The sequence below is a fragment of the Poeciliopsis prolifica genome, unplaced genomic scaffold (assembly GCF_027474105.1).
Source record: "Poeciliopsis prolifica strain line A6 unplaced genomic scaffold, Auburn_PproV2 SCAFFOLD167, whole genome shotgun sequence".
Classification (NCBI taxonomy): domain Eukaryota; kingdom Metazoa; phylum Chordata; class Actinopteri; order Cyprinodontiformes; family Poeciliidae; genus Poeciliopsis; species Poeciliopsis prolifica.
In genome coordinates, this window is record NW_026562542.1 from 339,708 (window position 1) to 363,933 (window position 24,226).

The following is a 24,226-nucleotide window of genomic DNA, read 5'->3' on the forward strand; positions in this document are numbered from 1 at the left end:
CTTTGGATTTGAATCATTTCTGTTGGATTTACCCTTTAATTGACATGTCCCTTTTTTTAAGGTTTCATTGGCTCTAGTGGCATTTATTTGAAAGTGGTTAGACAGAAAAGTAGGTAATGAGAGAGGGGAAAGATATGCGGCAAAGGTCATCAGGCCGGGACTTGAGGACTGAGGCCTCCATATGTGGGTTGGTCTTTACCCCTGTGCCACCAGCACCCTGAGATTAAGAGTTTGTAAATTCCCCAAAACCTATAGAAATTGCCTCAGTTCTTGATGACCTATTTTGGAAATCGTCCATGTTTGAAGCCCCCAAAGTTATAAACTGTGCATCAATTTTTTTACCACAAAATACATAAAACTAGTTAGCATTCAAAACATTTAAAAGCAATGTAATGAATGTAGGGAGTTGTCCCAAAGCTTTTAAATAAACTTCAAAATGGTGAGACTGATTCATGAATCTTAAGCAGGAAAAGGAACAGCTGACACCAAGGACAGACTGGGTGGAACGTCGAGTTTCTATGTTTATTGCCATGTCTTCATCTTTCCTTCTTTGACAGAATGCATCTATTTTCAGAGTGGCATCATTTCGAGGCGGGGAACATCAGCTAGCAAAGAGACGGGGAACAAAACGGGCAAAACGGATTTCAAAATAAACGTACGTGATGAGTAATAAACAAAGGGCAGTAAAAGGCCTGCAGCCATGAGGGTACTTTCAGTGTAGGACACAACAAAACCGCAATTAATTTAGCTCTGGAGGCCAAGCTTGTTAAAACATATTTTAGACATGTGGCATTTGGTGACTCAAATAGAACAAGCCTGCGTCCCATATGGTTGTTAAGGACCCAGTCTGGATAATACAGGTACTTATTTAGAGGTCACATCTGTTAAAGTGCACTGGTGGGACATTATTGTTTTGAGCTAATTTAAGGGCCTTTTTATTTTTAGGTGTAAGTGGTGGAACGTCTAACACGTCAATTAAGCAGATGTAATTACTGGGAGTGAATAAAATACATCATAATCTGCTTGCTTTTATTTAAATAAAAAAAATCAACAAATAAGATAATATTGGTTATTAGAGGTTTCATGTAATCTATAATTATTCCAAATCCCTGTGTTTAAACCAGGTTTTATTGAATTTACACCTTTCCATGACATATAAACTATTAGAGGAACTTTAGAAAAAACATTTTAAATGCAATTCCCTTAACAATTCACATAAGGACAGTTTCATATGCACATTGTAGTTATGTCACATGGTAATTGCATTAAAAGTACAAATTTAATTTGCAAGTAAATTGGTGCCTTTAAAAAATTTTATGGCCTAAAACTAAGTTGTTTGAATTTGATAATTATTCTGACCCCACCGAAACAGTGTAAACCAAAAATAATACCCTAAAATAAACTTATCATTGCTTTTTGAAAATATCATCCTGCTTCTGCTGACAAGAGCTGACAGGGTACTTCAAGGTTATCAGACATCTGACACAGTTGTGCTCTCTGCAGGCGCCTGTGTGTGTGTTTTGTGTATTCACACGTGGCCAGCCTGTCAGTCTCCAAGACATGGCTGACAGACCTGTGTGGTGGTTATTGATGGCTTCAATTAGAGGCTGAATCCCCCTCCTTTAAGAGGACACCCTCACCTTGCACTACCTCTTCTTTGATTTCCCTGCAGCCACTTTCTTCCTGCGGTTGGTGTGGCTTTCTTCTGTGCTACTAAATATGAGATGTTGCTGAGATGGCAGAAAGCTAGATGATATTTTGGGGATGGTAGCGTGAATGCTGATGCAATAGTTGCTTCTCTTATGTTTCTGTAAACTGACCCTGTAAAGATCAAAGATATAAAAAAGTTTTCCCATACCTCCCTTTCCCACACACCTTCAGCTTCTCACTTTTGTGGACAACCTGCATTGTTTTTTTGCAATATTACTGTTTTACAAATAGTACACAGTACACTTTACTCCCATATTTTGGTCTATTATTTAATCTTACTCAAGTGTGGCATATGTCCCCCCTTCCTTTTATGTCTTTTCCTCAGTGGATAGCGGTTTCCCTTCCCATCTTTACATCCTTTGCTTCTCCCTATAGTTGAGTTAGTGCAGCCTGAGGCTCGCTGCCAGAGGCTCACAACTCCTTGTTAAAGGTTATTTACTTTGGCTAGTGCAGCTTAAGAGGCTGTTAGAGCGATTTGAGTGCTCTGGCAACGTAGCTTCGATTTATGTGCGCCTCTCGTCTTCATTTTCCAATTTTGCTACTGTAAAAGCTAGTAGAAACAATCAACCATACACAAAAAAGTTTTGCTGCTAGATCCTGTGTCATTCATTTTCTTAGTAAATGTGTCGATAGCTTTTATGTAAACAGATATGTAGCTCCAATGAACAGACTTGAGTTGCTATCAGGTTGCTGTGTCACTGCTTTTTAAAGAATCTGAAAATGAACTTTTGAAGACTTTTGTATTTAATCTGTAACAGAAAACCTAACTGTGCTTGTTGCAAACGCCTGTTGTGGTGGATTTACTTATTTGAAAAAGCAAAAGGATTTCCAACATGTTATCTGCCAATTTCTTTTTGTCTTTTTCTATGTAGCATATAAGTGAACAGAAAGTATTTATCCCAGCATATAATGAAGTCTGCCAAAGTGCTTTAATTGTTATATTTTGTCTCTTTCTCCTCCTCATCAGTACTCAGCTCAACATGTCCTCATGTTTGTATTGCTAATTTTGGTTGATTGCTTCCATGCACACAGCTGAACCACTGCTTCCTTTCGTGCTTTCTCGCAGACTCTGCTGACATCTCTAATGACACACACCCACACTCGCCCCAACCTCCCTCTTCAAGCACCCATTTGGAAGCTCTCCTTGCAGAATTTGGGTCAAACACCCCACTCTTACAAAATCTCTTGTGTTTCTGCGTGTGTGTGTGGGGGGTCCTGTCCGTCAAAACGGTCCTGGACTCTGTATACACCAGATATCCTGAGTAGATTGGTGTTATCAGTCTCTGCTTATTGTCACAGAGACAGTCTCTTTTTAGGGATGAAGAAAAGTGGCTTCTGTTTTCAAAAACAGAATAGTAGGAGCAAAACATTCTCAGCACTATTTAGTAGTCATGATAAAGGTCAAGATATTGAAGGAAGACATTTGAATATTTGATCTTTCAGTGCAGTAGTGTAATCTCAAATTGAAAAACACAGAAAAATGCAACCTTGAATTTGATTACAATCATAACATTCCTTCACAAGGTTAGCAGTTTGACACCAGGCCATATGGATTCATGTAAACCCATGAAACTGAAGCAATTTTAATTCATATTTTACATTTTTATGTTGATCAAAGTGTCGGGTAACTTAATATGACTTTTCTTCTTCACATCAAATCTAATTCTAAGGAGCTATTTTCATTCTTGATGCGAGAACAGAAACATTGTAAACGACATTTAAAAACATCTAATTTCCAGACTCGTATCTGTTGTGGCTATTTTACTTGTCTGGGTGTGGGAGTCATATTTACTCAGAGAGCGTACATCAAATGACTCATTGCATCTGTCTGTCTGGTGGTTCATATTTTAGATGTTTCTGCTTATGAGGTATAATTAAATTAGAAATACACCTCCTTTTTAAACTAGAAGAAAAACCTATATCATTCCCTCACCGTTTTAATGAGTCATAACGTTTACTGGTGGTTCTTATATAAAGCTAACATGACAATAAATGTTAAGTCTCACAATGACTGTAATGATGTCATTTTTCACGTTTGCATACTCCCGGGCTGGCTATAATTTTACAGTGTTTTTATCTGGGGAGACTCGGCTGCTCTGCTCACCACCCACAGAGCCTCATCTGTGTTCTCCCGTGTGTTCGCTGACTGTGTTTGCTTCAGCAGTGTGACGTGAACTCCCTCTAGAACAACGAAACCAACTTCGGTTCATCTCTCCGAGCTGCGCATTCACATGAGCAGAAACCACCGCGTGCTCCACCTCAGCAAACATATGCGGTTGCACGCACACACTCGCACAAACACGCGCACACATGCTGAGACAAGTTGCACACAAATGCACATCTACTCCTGTCATGAATCCCCTTCTCATTTCTTCCCTGTCTTCTCTTCATCATCCATACGCTCTGCCTGGCAGATTAGTGGAGCATACAGCAGCCACAGGGGAATGGATGCATTTGTGGCTCTTTAGCGCAGAGCTTTGAAACCTCTGGGAGTGTGTAACTTTCATTTGAATTTCGTTCTTCAAAAGGTCGCACTATTTTAATTCAATTTTCATTTTATCCTGATTTTCCCATGCTCGGTATATAATTGGCTAGGGTTATTGTACAGTTTAATTACTAAAACTTGCATGTCTTTTTTTTTCAGACAAGGAGTGATTTTTTTTGTTTTTATATAGAAACAGCAAGTAACTAACATCAAATAAATGTAAACTGTCTTTCAACAGTAGCTGTCTGTTTAAGCTCTCTGGCTTTTACTTCACGATTTGCCATATCTAGCTTACACCGATGAGTTTTAATATCTCAGTAGCAGAAACACATTCCCACAGCATGATGCTCCCACCACCACCACAGGCATGGAGTTTTCAAGATAATTTGTAGCCTTTGTTTTCTGTTGCATGTAGCGCTTTGCATATCAGCCAAGAGGTAAAATTACCCCAGTTTTTTCAAAAAATGGCTCATTCTCACAACTCCATCAATGTCAAATGTGTATATTTTATGACTAGACATGTTTTGGCTGGATCTTTATCATTTGTGCCATACTCTTTACATATTCAGATGACACAGTAATTCTTTTTTTTTATCAACTGTATGAACTACTGTTTGTTTGTCTATAAATGGGATCGGCAACCAATTACAGTTCAAAAAGCCAGTTTTGCTCTCTCCTCTACCAAATACAATTTATTAGAGTCACAAAACCAATTTGACCTTTAAAAAGGAGAGATTTGTCAGGTTTTATTAATGTACTGTGTATATAAAAAAACAGTTGGGTGGTGTTTGGTTTTTTTGCTCTTAAAAATGCTAGTCATCAATGGACAACTGTGTTTGAGGAGAACAAGATCAATATTTTTGAACACAAAAATAATAATTCACCTTTAAGATGTGAAGCTGATGGATAATATGCCTTCCTTCCACCTTCAGAGTCCTCTGTTGTGGAAACTCAAGGCAGATGTTACACTAAAAAGATAGTGGAACAAGTAAAACCACCTTGTATCTTTTAAAAACACCACACAATGTCTCTAGAGCCACAAACTGCAGACTGTTGTCTATCACTTTAAGTCCCAGTGCAATACATTGAGGTTTTAGACTGCAACAGGACAAAATGTCAGAAAGATTAAGACCACATGAATGCTTTTGCAAAGCAATGTACGTTAAATACATTTCTGTTTGTCTTTCTAAGAAGAAACAGTTTAGGTTTGTTTTTAAAGTAGATACAGCCACATATGTTTTGCAAGTTGAAACATTGTCTGTGTTTTATAGCCACAAGGCGCCTCAAAATTCATTTGGTTTCGTCAGAAAGGTCAAAATTACAAAGTTGAGCTAAAGTGCAAACAGTGAAGTCTTTCTGTTGTGGAACATTTGCTGGTGTGGTTTGTAGAATCAAAGGTGCTTTGGGCGAAATGCATCAGGGAGGAATCTCGCACAAAACTCGTTAATATAGGCAAAATAGACAAAAACCGTTCTGTCCTGTTTCTCCACTGCTGCTGCTCTGTGAGTTTGTGGAACTTGTTTGTTTACTTCATGCTGCCAGCCTGCAGCAATGAGTGGCTGTTGCTTCTGTTTCTTGCTGAAGTTTATCATGGGAGCTTGCTCCACACTAAACACTTTAAAATGCAGCATCATGGAGACGCAGAATAGTACTTTGTTGAATATATATGGCAATTACTTCCTGTGTTTAGCTAAGTATTTTTCCTTTTTGAAATAAGGCACTAACAGAAATCATAGAAACAAGCTTTTAGGAAACAATGTTGTCCTTTTTGTACATTGTAGCAGAGAAAAGCAAACTCTCGTAATTAAGTGAGCACACCTCAGTGCAATGTGACATCTTGCATGATCTAAAAAGCTCTCCGTTGTACTGTTTTTTTTCATTTCAGCACATTTTTGTTTGAAGGTAATCTTGTCAGCCTGGAGGACAATGGTATTGCTTTAGTTTCTGGAAAGCCTGCCATTCTTCACAGACTGTTTGTTTGTTGTTCTTCTGGCTAGAGGGGATGTGTTGCTCTCCTTCTGTCTTTAAAATACCTGAAAGTTGCTCTGGCGAATTCAGGTCGGGCAACATATTGGGTCAGGTCATCGCCTCCCTCTTTTTTAGGAAATCATTTTTTCTGATTTGTTTAGTTTGTGTTTTTCTGCACAGTTTCATTTTAAAATACCTGTGGCCAGAAAGTTGAACACATTTTATTTTTTATTTTTTTTAACAAAGGCGAAGTTTCTGGAGTTGTGATAACCTTGAATAAAAATACCAGTTTGACATTATTACACTATAAACACATTTTTGTTTTAAATGGTTTGAATAACAACTTTTCTTCTTTTATGCCAACCTCCAACACTATATTCCATTACCAAAGAATGCAGGAGAGAAAGGCTATATATGACACACTCAGCAAGGTGAAACAGACTCTATCCATTTTAGAAACAATATCATCAGAATAGTTTGCTGTTCATCCATCATAGTTGTCTATTTTTCCATTTGAAGGCCTCATTTTCTTGGTTCACATGAAGTTTAATGTTGCAGATGTCTTGATGTTGGAGTGTCGGTAAAGATGAAACTGTTACTGGGCTGCAGCTGCACATAAATACACATATAAGGCATTCATGTGTCCTTGCGGTTCATTCTGCTGTTTATGATGTCATGGTAGCCCATTGGTGTGTGTTTAGCTGTGCATGTGACTCCCCTGCCTTGCCCTTGGTGTGTAATAAGCATGTGGGACTGCAGCACATCTGTCTGGTGGTCGAAAAACCGTGCAATGCTGCTGTGCACCATTTTCATCCACTGCAGCCCCACCCCCCACCTGCTGGGCCCTACCAGTCACTTTGTACGTACACATGCTCCAGCAAACACGCCAAAGGACTAGGTTTCCACAGGGGTTGAGGACACCCACACGCTGACAGGGAGGCTGCCTTTGTGTCAGTATACGAACCTGCTGTGCTTTCCAGTCGCTGCAGTACACTGGCTTTTCAAGCGGCTGTGAGGAGTTAAGAATGTGTTCATTGAAACCAAAGCAACAATAAACTTAATACACTATTAGCAGTTTGCTTACATCATCAAGCTGCAACTGATGATTATTTCAATAATCGATTTATTCTATTCTGATTTTTCTGACTATTAATCAGATGACAAATTCTGCAGATTTTTCATATTACCACTTGCTACTAGCATGCCATTGCTTTCATTGAACTCTTGATCTTTGGTAGCAAACGATGCATCTGCAGCTAATAAATACTAATACCAACATGTGAACAGCTCAGCCCTTTCTGCTTGACTTATGATCAACACAGTGTAGTGCTAATCTGTTGATATATTTTTGGATCAATGATTTTAATGACAAAAGGTACAGGTTTTGAATCAGGTGAAGCAAAAATTATGCCATTTGAGGTATTCTGGGTAGAAAATTTTTTTATGTAAGGTTTTTTTTTCTTAATAGCAAAATGCACATATTATTGTACATTTTTGGCTTAGTTACCTCAAAAAAGATAATTACCTTTACTGTTTGTTGGCTGTATATTCCACTTAATTTACTGGTTACAATTTTTCCAATAATTGATTCCTCAGCATTTATGCAAGTAATAGTTTCAGCCCTAAGCTGGATATGCCTGATGACTGAGTTGTTTTAATATCTTTGGTTCTATTTCTTTCACTCATTTCATCATTCCAGACTAACTTGATCAGAGTCTTGCTTGTATATTACAGTAACTCTTCAAAATGTGTAATGTTTGCAGTTTTGTCAATTATCATACCATTAGATTATTACACAACTTATGCCAACAAACATGCCAATAAGGAGATGATTTATTACATCTCCATTTTTTGACTAAACTTAGAAATCCCTTTTCTAATCACAGATAAGCAAACTTCTTCATCAGACATTAGCATGAACTGATGTTTTTACATGATTTGAGGGAATTTTTCTGTAGTTCAATAACATCATCACTTCCTTTATATTTTCTGTGTGAGTCATGGCTTTGAAACAGGTTTTTTGCTCCTGCTCTCTCTTAATGCACCAAAGGTAAATGACACCTGTGGGCGTACAACAGTGCATATATATGAGGCTGTTCAACCTGCAGGGCCACGATCTACCCCCGTTGTAGTGTCCGGTTACATAAGCAGGCTAATGTTACCCAAGCAGCCCATGAAACTGGCACCTCACATTCAGTCACTGCTCCAGAGAAGGAGAAGCAGTCACAGAAAGCTTATGATCAGAGGGAAAGACACTTAGAAAACAGAGAGGTGCCTGAAAAGGTAAACAAATGACATCTCCCAGTTATTTAATTGGGACAATTTTTGCGAACTTCTATGCTGTTTCAGCAGCTGCTTGCCATATTTTCTGAAACGTGGATCACTTAAAGCCCAATTCTCAATTCCCTCATCCAGAAGAAAATCCCTGTAGGACTCGTCCTCCAATCTAAGTCCTACATGCTGCACATTTTCCTGCTTCTTTCCCAAATACTTTCTTTTAACCTAAACTGAATATATTGTTCCTCCCTCGAGGCACCAGAGAAGAAAAACTCATTCTTCTCCATAATCTCTCTGTAAGAAGCTCATGCAGGATTGTATCTCTTCTCATCTCTCTTACTTACCCATTTTCTTCCATTACTTATTTCTGACCAACTTTTTCTTTCTACATTAGCTTTTTTGTGCAAGAGCAGTACATAAAATCATTGATTTGTACACAGTTTGTTCTGGACTCTGGTTTCGCACATATCAAACTAAGCTGAAATATTTCCAACCCCTGTTTAACACAATTTCTAACCAAAAACCACCTGCCAAAGAGAAACAATCCCATATGCAATTCTGACTCTGAAATGTTCTTTGGGCCATTTTGAACCTGCTTGTTCTCATTTGGGGTTGGAAAAATGCAGTTTTCAGTTTGGGGGACAGAGAGATTGCTTCATTAGAAATACAATTGAAAGGTTAGATGTAATGAATCGGGCGGAGGGTTGTTTAAGCTAGTGTCTAAAGACCAAAAGAAGAGACACAGCACCTGCACCTTAAACAACTGGCTTCATTAGGTAGGAAGGTTTCTGTTTGAAAGCTGCAGATGAAGATGGATTGTGATAAGTCCAAACAAATATTCTAATCATAGTAAGAATTTCTTCAAGAGAGAAAAGTGCAAGGCTTGGAATGTCCAAGTTGGAATCCAGATCAAAGTCTTTCAGAAAATGTGTGGTGCCGCCTGTCCTCACAGTCTGATGGATAGAAAGTCCAGTGGAGAAATATTGAAGTGAAGACGTGGCATGATGACAAACTCATACAAAGAACTGAAAGCTGAATTTAAATTAAAATCTGCTTCAACAAAATATCAAACTAAGGATCTGCACTCTTAATGCATTTTAACAGGCATGTGTGGAGTTTGGAGAACCACTCTGGATGTTTCTTCTTTATTTGAAAGCAATGAAAGGAGTGCGATGATAGGCTGATGCTCTGGTAACCTTCCACCCTTCCAGAGACTGACCGACAGGTTTGAAACTTGACTTAATCACCCCCAATAACTCCCCTTTCGGGTTTCAGTTATGCATTTTTTATTGTATTTTTTTTATGTTGCCTTTATCACTCGGATTAAAATTTTTTGATTAAGATTTGCCTGAAAAGTTGATCAGTCCAAGTTTTGTGCGAGCTGCTTTTATTTGAGGTTTGAAAATATGTTTCATAGTGTTATCAGAAAGACACATTTGAGGTATATTCTCATTTATGTCATTTATAGCAGAGCTTCTGTTTCAAACCATGTGCTCATTAATGCAGTGTTTATGAAAGAAGCCATACTTTCCTGTTTTGAAAACACTCTCCGCTTGCACAGATGAGTAGGTGTTAACTAATGATATGACATTGAGTTGTTATGAAAAGAATATGCCTGCTTTCATCACCAGATGGTAGCAGAAAAAAAGAGCACACATTAGCATAGGTGTATGTAGTGTTTTGCTGTGCTTCCCTGCCTGGTCTTGCTTTCAGTCACTGTAAATATATTTATTAAAGATCGTATATCCATTATTGCTTGGCTTGGCCCCATGCCATTGTTCATCCTATCATCTAAAGTATCTGTTGGTATCCATCCAAAATGTTTGAGTTGTTTTTGAAGTTTATGGAAGTGGGAATAATCGTCTTGACCTAACTGTGGCGAGCTGTGCCCGTAACCTTCAGAGACGGCAGCTGCCAGACTGCCAAAGGAGCTGGGATAATTGAAATGACTGTCTGTGTAAACTCTGCTTTTCATCTCCCTAATTATTCACTGTCCTCATTTGGCAAAAATATGCCTGTGCATCCACATTAATGTCGAAAGTCTGAGAGGTCGCTGTACGTTTCCTGATTAGTGTGTGTGCGTGCGCTACTCAATCTTTTCACTGCTCGTCAGGGGCACACAATGTATGTCAATTGAATGTGCAGATTGTAGAATGATCATGGGGACCTGTGAATGATGGATCAGGTAATTGATGGTGGGGTTCTTGAAACTGGGAAACGGATTGGCACAGTTCCAGTGTAAAGAGGGGGACTGAAGAGAGCAAGTAATTAGAGCTGAACTGATACCAGCACATAAACATTGTGCAGCAATCAAATCGGGTGTGACACGCACTGAATGGATGTTGACAGCTAACTATATCCAGCTCATACCGCTCTGTTGTGTATTGTAAAGACATCTTTACAATAGCACAATCGTCTAAAACAGCATTTCCAAATATATTCTCCTCAGACAGCTTTCAGGAAATACAATGCTAATGCTGTAAAGAGATGCTGTCTTTTTTCTACATTTAGATGTTTCAAATCATATTTCCATGAAGGGGAAATGTTTGATGCCTACAGTTCTTCATATGATATTTTATGTTCTTCTGTGGCCTTTTTGTGGAGTTGTTGGAGTAATGGGAAGGTTCCCTGGTGCTCCATGTTCTCCATACATGGATAAATGCTTTTCTAGCTTGATGAATATCATTGAGTTTTTTTTTTCATACTTGTTCTTCCATTTAAAAAAAAAGTTTTTTCAAGGCATGATTAATTGTTACACAAGGTCTTGTGGCCTACTTCATGCTGTCAGACAAGTTCTGTTTAAATTAGTTCTTAATTTTACAGGTCTGGCAATAATCAGACGTCTATTTAGTAAACATTTGTTCATTATTTATTTAGATAGTGGAGAATAATTTTCTGCTTACTCAGGTAATCTAGGTCTGATGTTTATTAATGAAAAAATGCAAACACATTTTTTTTTTTACAAGACTAAAGAAAGGAAATCAATGAGGAAATATGTTTCAAGTATAGTGTCAATAAAGGTGTGTTGAGCATCCCTACAGGTAGCCTAACCGCTAACAACATCCTCTTCCTGTTAGCCACGGTATCCCTGGCAACAGTTACCCTGGAGACAGCTTTGCCGCATTTCTATGGTTCATTTAGCAAAGTCCTAATGCGTGTCCCTCTGAACAGCTACAGCTTCAGCATAAAGCAGCGGTTTACTGCCGTAAGCAGCGTTGAGGCTGTGGTTTGTGTTTGACCAGAGATTAGGCAGACCGGAGCTTTTATGCTCGTTCTGCTGTTCAACGATGATAAGCGCTGCTGCAGGCCATTGAGTCTGAGCCAGCAGCCAAGGGACATGAGAGTGTAAAGTTAAACTGACACAAAGCATGTTTGTTTTTGTGGTGTTTTTTTTTTTCTTGTATTATTCATTGGGGGTGTGAGCCCCTAGAACGCAAGGATGGCATATGCATAACATACAGTGAAGCAAGACTCAGATCTTTTTGTTTGTGTGGATGGACAACCAATAATTGCAGATGAAGTGGAGTTTTACAATCAGTAATCACTTTTGCTGCATTATTAGATTGATTTTCTTTAATAAATCTGTGTAAATAAAAGACTCCTGCTGCAAACCAAGACATGCAAATACAATATGATAACTTTTCAGATTGGATGGTTGAATTATGGCAGGATATTTACAATAATACAATAATTGTTCATCAAATTATAAAGCACTTTTTAGGATGTCGTAGGCAACTTAAACTCATTCAAACTAAAGGAAAAGAAGGAAAATTGTGTTTACTAGACGTGTTTTACAAATCTAAATCTGAAAAGTGTGGCATGCATTTCACCTATCCAGAGTAAAGTTTTGAATGTTGTCCAAAAAATGTATTTTAATCCCATATGAGCAGATGTCATGATGTTAAGGGTTTTGTGTAGACCGCCAGTCTCAAACTCAGGAGTTCTTTACATGGTCGGTGTAAATTGTATATTTATGTTCTGTTTTTTCAGTCTTGCTTTTCAATTCACATCCCTATCAGTTTTTTTTTCAAAGTTAAGTTTCTCTTAGAAAATCTCAGCTTCTTTTTCTCCCTTGGTGTTTTTGGTTCCTTTATGTTCTGTGTACTTCCTGTTTTCGCTATTGCTCCTATTTCTCTGTTCCCTGGTTTCCCTTTCTGACATATTTTAAGTCATTCTTGAGTTGAGTAATATTCAACTCAAGACTGAATATTCGTGAGTTGAATTAAAGATCAAATTCCATCAAATTCCATGGAAGTGAATTAAAAACAATTAAAAATTGTTTAGTTGTTTTAGTTTTTGTGATTTTCTTTTCCATTTATCCATTCAGCACCATTAGATTTCCCAGTATTTTCATCTACTGGTCATGGAGTGGTATCATTTGATTTTCAAATGATGGATTAAAGAGTGCTGTGTGAAATCTTTAACGCTTATAATATTACTTTTTTCCCTCAAAAAAACCCATAAGAACTTCTTCATAATACCACTCCTTAACCTGTTGTTGGGTAACTTTGTTGTCATGATTATGTGTGTATATGCAGATCAAATTACATGGAAGTGGACTTTTCTTTTGAAACATACACAACATTGGCTGCACTGGATTTTCTTTAGGGGTTTCAGAATGGCACTGAATATATATGCAAGCCACACTTTTCAGGTTTTTGAAAAGCCTTTATTTCCCAACTGTACCACTTTCATCTTTAACATCAACACATAAAACCATTAAAGTTTATATATCTAAAATGACATGGGAATTTTAAAGAGTTCAAGAGGAATTAAGGTTTTTGCAAGCTACTTCAATAAGCTTAAAGCAACAGAAAATTATCAAAAGGGACTCCCCATGAGGACATAGATGTGTGTGCAAATGTATGAACTTGTGAAAAGTAGTTTCTACCCTCAAGGGAAATGACACAACTCTCCTCGTTTGAATTTGCTTCAGTTTCTCCAAATGTTTTTCAGATACAGCAACAAAAATGACTAAAAATGGCATAACTTAATGTGAGCTTCAATTGGTTTAACTTATCCAGTTATAAATACTACAGAGGGTCTGCGTGGCTCAATGGTACGTAGACTATAGAGGTACCTATTCTGAGACCTTCTTTTTGTCAAGCTACTAACAAAGAAAAGTCTTTTGTGTCACAAAATCTAAAAAAACATCTGTGCACAACTCTATTGGGAAAACCTGAAAAGCTTTGATTTTCCACCTAGTTAACTATCTGTTAAAACAAAAATCAACAACTCTACTATGAAGTCATGAGTGTGGCAGGAGTGCAGTTGTTTGCCTTTTGCTTTGTTCCTAGGAGACAATCCGAACAGCACTGCCAGCAGCAGGGTAATATTATCTGCATTACGGGACTCTGGGGGTTGTAGCCAGGGTGATGTGATCGGAGATAACACCATGCCTGGAGCACATATTCTCTGATTGTTGACCATTATACTGTACAGAATAAATGATCATGCTGAAATTGTGCCTTGTGTCTGGGAATGATTTCAGCCATCCTGCTTTTTTCATGTATTTTTTTTTCACCAATGAGTGTATAGCCTACTGATTTGTGTTTTGGTCGAGCCACTTGTCTCCACATAGAAAAAAATAATCGACTTGCATTATGCTGATGTAATAGTTTTCTCGCTCTACAATTATTCAAAATATGTCTGGTTTAGCTTTACCAGTAGAGAATCAGCCAGTTCTTAAAATGGACTGTAGTTCTTTCACCTTTCATGTGTCATAAACAGCTTGTGCCGTAATCACATCCTAATTAAAACCTCAGCAGGTTCACAACATGAAAAAATGGCAAATTATGAACTCTTGTAGAAGCTTGTAGAAGCATTACAGTGGCAAACAAGAAATGTATTTCTCAGTGTGTAGCTTATTGTTTATTAGATGTTGAAGTGCTTTTAATGAACTATGACAAAAATCTAACTCGATTTATGTTTGTGTTGATTTTTCTAATTTATTTACAACTATATTAAACTAAAACCAGATGTCAGAGTGCACAACCTCCATCAAAATTAAAGACTCAGACATAGAGCTTAATTTCTACGTTAGTATTAAGTGAGCATTAGATTAACACCTCCATAGTGCCGTAATTTTTTAGCTACATTGCATTTATTACCTTATAGAGCAAATATTTCAAACAAAGAACTTTTTCACCTGAATTGTAAGTGAGAGTAAATTTTATTCAATCACTTTCAGCCAGCTGATCGGGAGTGTTCAGCAACAATTTGGTGGACGGAGAATGTTGAGTTAATGGAGTCTGAAGAAAATTCCAGTCACTGGCATTTTTTTCTCTCTTAACTTATGCAGCAAACATAGAAGGATGTAAAATTGTAAAAGTATGTGTGTTTTTTGGACACACATACTTTTATTTGCTGGTTACGACTGGATTTGGTCTCTAAACCCCACAAATACCAGGTGACCCTCTATAAACAGACACTGTGAACCAACTCATCCATAGACTCAGTATCAATCAATCAATCAATCAAATTTTATTTGTATAGCACATTTCAGCAAGGCATTTCAAAGTGCTTTACATCATAAACACAGAATACAAAGTCATGCAACATATAATAGACAATACATTGTTACATATTACATTTCAAATGAAACTCTAAACAGGTGTGTTTTTAGTTGTGATTTAAAAGAAGTCAGGGTTTCCGCTGTTTTACAGTTGTCTGGAAGTTTGTTCCAAAGTTTTGGTGAATAGATGCTGAAAGCTGCTTCTCCTCTCTTGGTTCTGGTTCTGGGGATGCAGAGCAGACCAGAAACAGAAGACCTGAGAGGTCAGGAAGGTTGATACAACAACAGCAGATCTTTGATGTATTGTAGTGCTAAACTGTTCAGTGATTTGTAAACTAACGAACAGTATTTTAAAATCTATTCTTTGAGCTACAGGGAGCCAGTGGAGGGACTTTAAAACTGGTGTTATGTGCTCTATCTTCCTGGTTTTAGTGAGAACGCGAGCAGCAGCGTTCTGGATCAACTGCAGCTGTTCGATTGATTTGTTGGACAGGCCTGTGAAGATGCTGTTACAATAATCAATGCGACTAAAGATAAACGCATGGATGAGTTTCTCTAGATCTGGCTGAGACATTAGTCCTCTAATCCTGGAGATGTTCTTCAGGTGATAGAAGGCTGACTTTGTAATTGTCTTTATGTGGCTCTGGAGGTTCAAGTCCGAGTCCATCACTACTCCCAGGTTTCGGGCCTGATCTCTAGTTTTTAGTTGTAATAACTGAAGCTGTGCATTGACTCTATATCGTTCCTCTTTAGGTCCAAAAATAATGACTTCAGTTTTGTTTTTATTTAGGTGGAGAAAATTTTGGCACATCCACACATTTATCTGCTCTAAGCATTTATTCAGTGATTGGATGGGTTCAGAGTCACCTGGTGACATCGTAATGTAGAGCTGTGTGTCATCCGCATAGTTATGGTAGCTAATATTATTTCCTGTTATGACCTGAGCTAGTGGGAGAATATAAATATTAAATAAGAGGGGTCCTAGGATTGAACCTTGGGGTACCCCACATGTGACCTTTGACCTCTTTGATAAGAAGTTTTCAATTGAAACAAAGAAATCCCTGTTCTTTATGTAAGATTCAAACCAGTCGAGCACCGAACCGGAGAGTCCAACCCAACTCTCCAGTCGATTCAGTAATATATCATGGTCGACAGTGTCAAAAGCTGCACTGAGGTCCAACAGAACCAGCACTGTGGTTCTCCCACAGTCCGTATTTATATGGATATCATTGAATACTTTTACGAGGGCAGTCTCCGTGCTGTGGTGAGCACGAAAACCAGACTGGAAAGTGTCAAAGCAGTTGGTCATCATGAGGAAACTATTTAATTGTTTACACACAGTTTTTTCAATAACTTTGCTGATGAATGGGAGGTTTGAGATGAAAACAGAATGACTTTTAAGCAAGCTTCAATCTACTTTGAGTTGCATCATGTTGTTTAATAAAAAGCCATCATTCTAAATTATAAGATTTCTGCTGCCTCCTCTTTCCCCAAGCAAGGAAACACTGATCTCACTGTTTTCTCCAACTCTTTAACCTTTAACCTTTGCTCACAAGTATTGAATGCCTCTTTACAGCCCCAGACACATTAACATGATCAAACGCCTGCCATTGTGTGATAACATTCCCCAAAAAAGATTGATTTCCATAGCTAGCGAAGCTCGTGAGCGGTTCTGTCTTCAAACTTTCTAGTTAGCAAACAAAATAAAAAGTTGACATTATAATCATCTATTGAGAGAAACTGATGCTTTATTTCCACTGTCTCAGACAACAGAGTGAGCGCACACGTGTCTTAATTATTTTAATTTAGCTTCTTGTTTTAGGTCAAAATTACCAAAATAAGTTGTGTTTGCTAAATGCCATGATCATGAGAGAACAAATATGTTAGAGTTTTTTTCATGAATGTCTTCAAAATAAGTTTACATACATTTCAAAAGTTGTTGTTTTTGTTTTGTTTTTTTTTAACTTAGGACTTGTTACAAAGAAACAAGTTGATGTAATGTATTGTTCCAATATCAAAGATGGTGGTTTGGTGGTCAAAAGCTCCAACAGGGTGATTTTAAACAGATAGTTGCTGGAAACTTGGCATATTTCATATTATGTCATGATGGATCTGGATTTGTTTCCCATGTGATAGTTATCTTTAACTTTTTATCTGCTATAATAAACAATATTCCCATTTTTTTAGATTTTCCAATATCATAGTGGCTTAAAAGGACTCTTCTTATATACTTTTACTATTTTATATTCGAAAATAAAGAAGAGTTAGATTTCTCTTGGATGAAATCATGCATTCAAAAGCCACACATTAGCAATGATAAGGTACTGACTGTTATTCTGAAAACCATGGAGATTTAAGTGGCAGCTTCAGTGTAGATAAAATTAATGAGGTTGCTCTCCTCCCACACAGAAACACGCGTGATGATCACGGTGCTCATAGGGCATTACTTAGCGTGTCAGAGGACTGAGGTCTGCCCTCGAGATTTACTGCTGTGGTCAGATTGTGAACTGGCTCCTGCTCCGTCAAAAGAAAAAGAAAACAGAGAGACCAAGAGAAATTAAGAAGAAAAACGATGAAAAGTTGAGAGAGAAGCAAAATGTTCTTTATAATGAATAAACCGTGCTCTCAGAATGTCTACCCCAATAAAATTTACCTTAGTCTACTTCTAAAGCATTTCTATTTTTCATAATATTTTATTATCTTTGGTTGTAAAAACAGATTTCTAATGAGCAGCTTCCATATTGAGTGAAGCTGGTGATTAAGCGTGCTATAATATTAATCAGAATGTCTGTGTGACTTTTCAGCAATTTAAGCACTTATTTCCCAGATATTGCTTCAGGGGCTGGAATAATGAGTCTCTTTCCTAATGACTTTAGCAGCGGATGGGGAAGACAGGGTAGCCGATTATAGAATCAAAGGTTTGTCTCCTAGGATAAGAACGGTAGGTGCGTCTACTGAACATCTGCCTGAGTTGAAAAAAAAAGAAAGGTCTCCTATTAGTCTTTTTTTGATTAAAGAAAATGTGGGAGGAAAACACAGAATGGAGGCATACTGACACAAATGTTTGATTGGTTGTGTCATCCATTTTTATAGTTTTCACGTTTTTTTTTTTCATTTATTGCTGTCTTTAAAGAACATTTCAGCAAGAAAGCTTTTTTCTGCACAGAATTCTTCCTGAACGTCTGTGGGTTTTCTTCACGTTCTGTTTTTGGACAATGGGAGGAGTTTAGAGTAATTGGTTACTTTAAATTGTGAGTTTGTGCATGGTTATTTGTCCTGCATATCTCCGTGTTGCCCTGTGATAGACTGGCAACTTGTTCACCCTGGAGATAGGCACCAGCCTCCACGCAACCCTGCAGGGATAACTGGGTTTAAATGATGGATGTATTTGTTGGAACGTATTTCCAAAGAGTCACCATCTTCAAAACTTACTTTACAAATAAATCCACCTTTATTCTTAAAATCAGCTGCTCTTATTCTGGGTTATTTTCACCAAGATTTTCCAATCTGATCCAAAAACAATACCTTGGCTTGATGCAGTTTGACTTGGGAGATGATCACATCGACATTCTTGTTTTTCTCTCTAAAGGCCATCTAATTGTCAATGTGGATGTAGCACAGTTTATGACTTTCTGTCTGACGTTTATTGACAGCATTGCCACATTCATCAAATTAACTACTGTCACATCGCTGTGCAATCACAGGAGGATTAGAGGAAGAAGAAAAAAAAACAGAAAATGGCTTGGTGGTAGAGCTGTCCCCTTTAGCAAAGCTGAAGATGTTCTTTAATTTCTGCAGCTTTCTTCTTTCACTTCTATCCCAACCCCCTTTCTTTTGTGCTAAATTATCTCTAAATTGGAAATGTAAAGGCTGGGGAAACACGGGGGAACACAATCTACTCCCTAAGCTCCATAAATGATACATTTATACAATATGTCTGCTAAGCAGTAACGAGAATTGCTGTTTATTTGGTCATCAGGGATCCACGTTATTTATCTCCAGCATACAGACTAAACCTCCAAAGAATCCACTGTACCCTTTAAGCACGATGAATTTGAATCAGATCTTAGGTGGGGTGGGAGGGCGTCTCAAAACACATCTTATGATTATGTTCTCCTCCCTCATCAAAAGGCTGGATTAGGAAGGAAAGCTCTGAGTAAAGCCAGCCTCTTATAGGGCTGCACAGAGCTTTGAGGTAAGTGTGTGAATGTATTTGTGTTTGAGGAAGAGCTTAAATAATGTAATGTTTGAATGACAGTCCTGTTCTGAAGGTTCAATAAAGGCGTCAGCAGGCAGAACAGATTTATGACTGGCACTCTGAGGGGAAAGCCTGATGGGGGGATGGAAAGAAACTCGCTATCGAGGATATCTTATTCCTCCTTTGAGAATCACCTCCTTGCTTCAATATCATGGCTCTCGGGTGCTGTATTGTCTCTGGGCTTTCTTCTGATGGTTACACTTTTCACCCCTTTTTCTTTTTATCAACCACTGCAATTTGTTTGTCTCCTGGCCATATCTTCAACTCAAACAAAGCCTTTAATTCTGTGTATATGTGAAAATAGATAATGCAAGTCAATACTTGCTTGCGTTCGCACTACAGCAGCTTGTCGATATGCTGTAAATGTGGCCAAGACGGAGGAAAAACAAGTTGCAGAGTAAAAGAGTTATCTGTAATGCAGGGATAAAATGATATGAAAAACAAGTACCCATATATCTTGATTTCTCATTTCCTTATCCACACCAACACTTCATGGTTTTGTAAATCTATTTTTGATTAATCAGCTCCAGAGAGTTAGATTTTAAGATTATTATTAATATTTTAATATCGACAGTTGTACAAATACCAGTTCCCACATTCAGTGGCCTCATGTCACCATCAGTGTCATTAACACTCAGTTAGGCGGATGCCAGTGTTACTGTAGTTCTCCGCCTTCTGCAGGAACGTGCCCTAACTGTTCCCCTCCCAAATGCTGTTTCCATCCACGCATTTTAGAGGAAAGTTTACACGTGTGTTTTACTTTTATTGCTGGAACTTGAATTTGGTTTGGTTGAATTTGGTTGCCTGTTTTTGTTTTGTTCAGTGGTATTTGGTGCTTATATTCTTTATGTGAGATGTCCATGGAGCCTGAGAGGAGGGGGGGGGGAAACAAAGATGTCAGTAGAGGCAACAAATGGGTGAAAACCCACGTAAAATATTCATAAAAAGTGATGTAAAATTAAGAAGAAGAAAAAAAAGTGGTTCAGGCCAATCTGAACCAAGACATGATGTAAACATAGCCATGGAAAAATAATTTCATTTATGTTTAATTACTTTTATTTACTATCATAGCACCCATTTCTATTCTGAGGTGTTTACAACCGCAAATAGTTGTTTTTCGCCAATATTTAAGACTTTTGTGTTTTCTTTGGACTCTGTTACATTAAAACTGCATCCATCATTTCCAGAAATGGCATTTTTCCAAACAAAGTTAGAATTTAAATAGTAAAATGCTCTGAATATGTTCAGTGTTGTGAAGAAACAGCTGCAAAATTATTTCTCAAAAAGCTCCTTTTTTTTGAATGCCTGCTACTATTAATGCACTGAGGCAGAGCTAGAAAACCCAGAAAGAAAAACATGCTAGTACCGCACTCACTCATTTTCGACTGGGTATTTTTAAAAACCCCACCCGGTATTTTTACACCACCAATGACTCTGCAAGCGTCACACTGGGAACTATGGTTTGCTGAAAGGTTTGACATTGTGGGAAGAGGCTGTTTGCCCCACACAGAGTTTCTGTGTTGGGTTGTTTCCTCTGGCAGCATGCCTTTGGTCAAAGAAGGCGCAGCGGGCATCACCCATCAACAACAGTGAGCTTTGGAAATCATGGGTGGGCATAAGGCTTTGACACTGAATGCCCTCCTTCTGTGTGTTGTTTACTCAAAGAGATTGTTGCAACATATGAATGTTGTGGAAAGGTAAATTTGCAATAAAGTTGAGCATTATGTTTTAGTGTGACACTTGTGAATTCGTACAGTGTGCAAAAGCAACTACAGAGCATATAATTAAAAAAAACCCACATATTTAGCTATGAAAAACTTTTAGGCGCTTCAAAAAGTTCTTTTTAAGAGTTATTTTTCTGTCTTTAATTTATCTGTCACACATCCTGCACTGATCTACTGAACAAACAGCTCACTGATCTTTGTTCTTGTTCTGGCCATTTCAAGTGAATCATATATTGCTGTATAAGTAATTAATGTCCATTGTTAAAATTCAAATCAATAATACATTTTAATGATCCAAACTATATCCTACTTTTTTTTTTTTACTTTAAGCAGTTTTGAGTTTTCGTTCTCAGGTGTTTCCTTTTTATGGTTTATGGTGTATGAACAAAGATGCAGGAGAAATTAATTTTATGTGCCCCAGTTTCCTGAGCTACTCTAATTAGAGTTGGAAATTAACTCTACCAGACTTGGCAACCTTCTGAGAGCGCGAAGCCAATCAGTAAATGCAATGCACAACTTCATGTCTTTGTCTCAATGCACTGCCGTGCAGAAAACCTCAAATAATGAGAATTAATTTTGATTTGTAGGTCAAGGATGCTTTGATGTCTGTAATAAAAGTGAAGGATTTTATGCACATTTTGTTTTTGCACAGGCTATGCATTAACAATATTTAAGTGACAGTTTTTAGGTCTTGGTAAGCAAATTTTAATCATGGTTCTATTGCAGGAACAAGTCTGCAGTTTGACTTTACCATCTATCCATCAATCAGTTCAGCAGTCCCTTTCCTTAGAGCCCCAAATTTAAAGCCTAATGACTGTAGAAATATTTGCTGTGGATTCAATGTGAACTTTAGTATTTATACTTTAAGAAATGGCTAAAAATAAACCAAGAACTCTGGAAGCCTGAATCAGGAAAATTAAAGATTTGGATGCTCCGCTAGCCCAAAAGTCACATCAGCATCTGCATGTCAGAAATGCTGCAGCATCAATTTCAAAAACCTTTTAAAGGTCTTAAATTGCTGTTTGGGTTTTTGTCATTAACAGATGGCCATTTCACTGGAACTCCTCCAACGTACGGTTACGATGCAGACCGAGCAGAGGAGCAGCGGCGGCACCATGACATCCTGCCGTACATTGACGACTCGCCGTCGTCCTCGCCGCACCTCAGTTCCAAGAGCCGTAGCAGCCGGGATACACTCTCCTCAGGATCATTGGAGTCCTCCAAGTCGGTCAGTGTGCTATCATGTCTTCTCATCAGTATTAGCTGATACTTTTTTTTTACTTTTCTAGTAAAAACAAACTAAAGGAAGAGGTGAAGAATACACAAAAATGCCTGAAAAGGGCAAATATTTTTTACCTTCTAACTTTTCATCAGCTGACGGTTCTCGAGGCCTATCACTTTAAATTAAAACATTTCTATAAAACATGTTTTTCCACCCTACTACCTGACACCTAAGAAAGAAACAAATTAGCCTTCAGAGATTGATTGCTTCTGGGAGAGTTTTTGGCAGAATTATTCCCCATCCCCATAACTTTACAACCATCTTTATCCTTCCAGCTCTCTTCTTTCTGCCTTTCTGTTTCTGTAAAAATAGATCCAGCAATATTTAACATCTGACACTCTTTACATGTTATTGTGAAAATGACATATTAGTTTCATAACACCAAAGAGCTACTTTTCTTAATTTTTTGTGGAAAATGGAAGGGTGCCAGAGTTTAAAGTAATAGTCTAAAATGGCTTCTGAGCGGTGAAATCATTGTGTTGGTTGTCATGAAGATGTTTTAGTTCGTAACCTTTCAACCTTACTACACCTGGAGAGCATTCATAATACACAAGAATTGAAATAAATAGCTTACATTTGACAATAAATAATGGATGTTGCTTTTTTTGTTTGACAGATTTAAGTCATCCAAAACAAATACAATTATGGCAGCGTCATCCTTTCCTACAGTTATGCTGAAACTGATGGAGGTGCAGAAATGTCAAATTTTTATGGGGAAATTACACAGGTTGTGAATTCAAGAAAACATTCTAGTGCGGATGTGATGCCTGTGACTGTACAATTGTAATCACATGGTAGCAAAAGTGTGCTATGTTAGCAGTACCGTGATGATTACATTCCCTCTAGGATCCCAGAAATGTTATGTTTGGTCTTAATTGATTGTAAAAGGGACATCACTAAGATTATATACTCTAATTCTTCAAAGTAAATTTGCAAAAGTCATCAATGTCTTATTGATGTCTTATGCAGGATGCTCAAATCCATTTATTATTTAAACGTATTTCTCTACTACGTAATCACGTAACATATTTGCTGTTGTGTCTGAGGAATGTTTTCAGTTTCACTCACTGCAGTTTTTGCTCCAAAGCAGTTCCCCTCTGAAAGTCAGTCAAATATATGATGCAACACTTAAACAATCCTCCCTTAACAAATTCCCAGCGGTGTCAAACAGACTTTCATAGGCTGCCAGAGCAACTATCGTTTTTTTATTTGCCCTTTGAAAAGTCTTCCACAAACATTGCTCCTGCCTCGTTCTTTAATTTATGAATCGGAGCCCAAACAGGCTCAATTTGGCCCAGTGTGAGCTGATGGTTTTATGATGTCAATGTGGTGACTCACCATCAGAGATGACTTGACTTTTGTCAGTGGCTCCTTTTTTCTTTCCTCCTATTGTGACTTTTCCTCTCATTAGAAAGTAAGAGGAGAATAGGGGTAACTGATCATGAAGACAGTTTTATTGCTGCTGGAGTTGCAGAAGCGTAAATCAAGGACAGCTTTCTCCCTCAACCTATAAAGCAGTTTATTTTTTTTTTTAGCTTTGAAGTTTGACTACCAGAACTGCAACATCATAAAGCCTCGTAAAGTTCACCATTGTTGTTTTCATATTATACTTTTGGTGAGTCATGCCCCTGCTTGCTTTGGCTACATGTAACTTTGACATAATAACCATAAGAAGTTAAATCTTTCTAGAAAATCTGGAATTGTTTGTATTTCTTGCACCTCGTATTTGTTCGAGGTGCAACACGGAATAGCCAAGCAAACACGAACATAGGAGGGAATCACAATAGGGATAAAAAAGAATCTTGTTAAAACTCTGTTATGGAGCTGCCATTTTGTTTTTTTTTGTACTGATCTGACTGTTTCATCTATAAACCTCAGTCCCCCACAAACAAGTTAGAAGCAAATCAGGTCATGAGAGCTTCTTGTTTAGGTGTGTACCTTTAATGCTGCACACAGACGCCTCTTTAAGTTGGTCCCGAAGACGGACTCATTATTTGCCAGCATAATG

At 37.8% G+C, this 24,226-nt stretch overlaps 1 protein-coding gene across 1 annotated transcript in view; it reads left to right on the top strand.

Annotated features, from left to right (window-relative positions):
• LOC129356353 (breakpoint cluster region protein-like) overlaps positions 1–24,226 on the top strand; it is a gene marked incomplete at its 3' end in the record, with an annotated part of 48,247 nt that overhangs the window by 14,821 nt on the left and 9,200 nt on the right. The window contains 1 exon segment of the mRNA XM_055025946.1: positions 21,980–22,164. Coding sequence (XP_054881921.1) covers positions 21,980–22,164 — 185 coding nt within the window.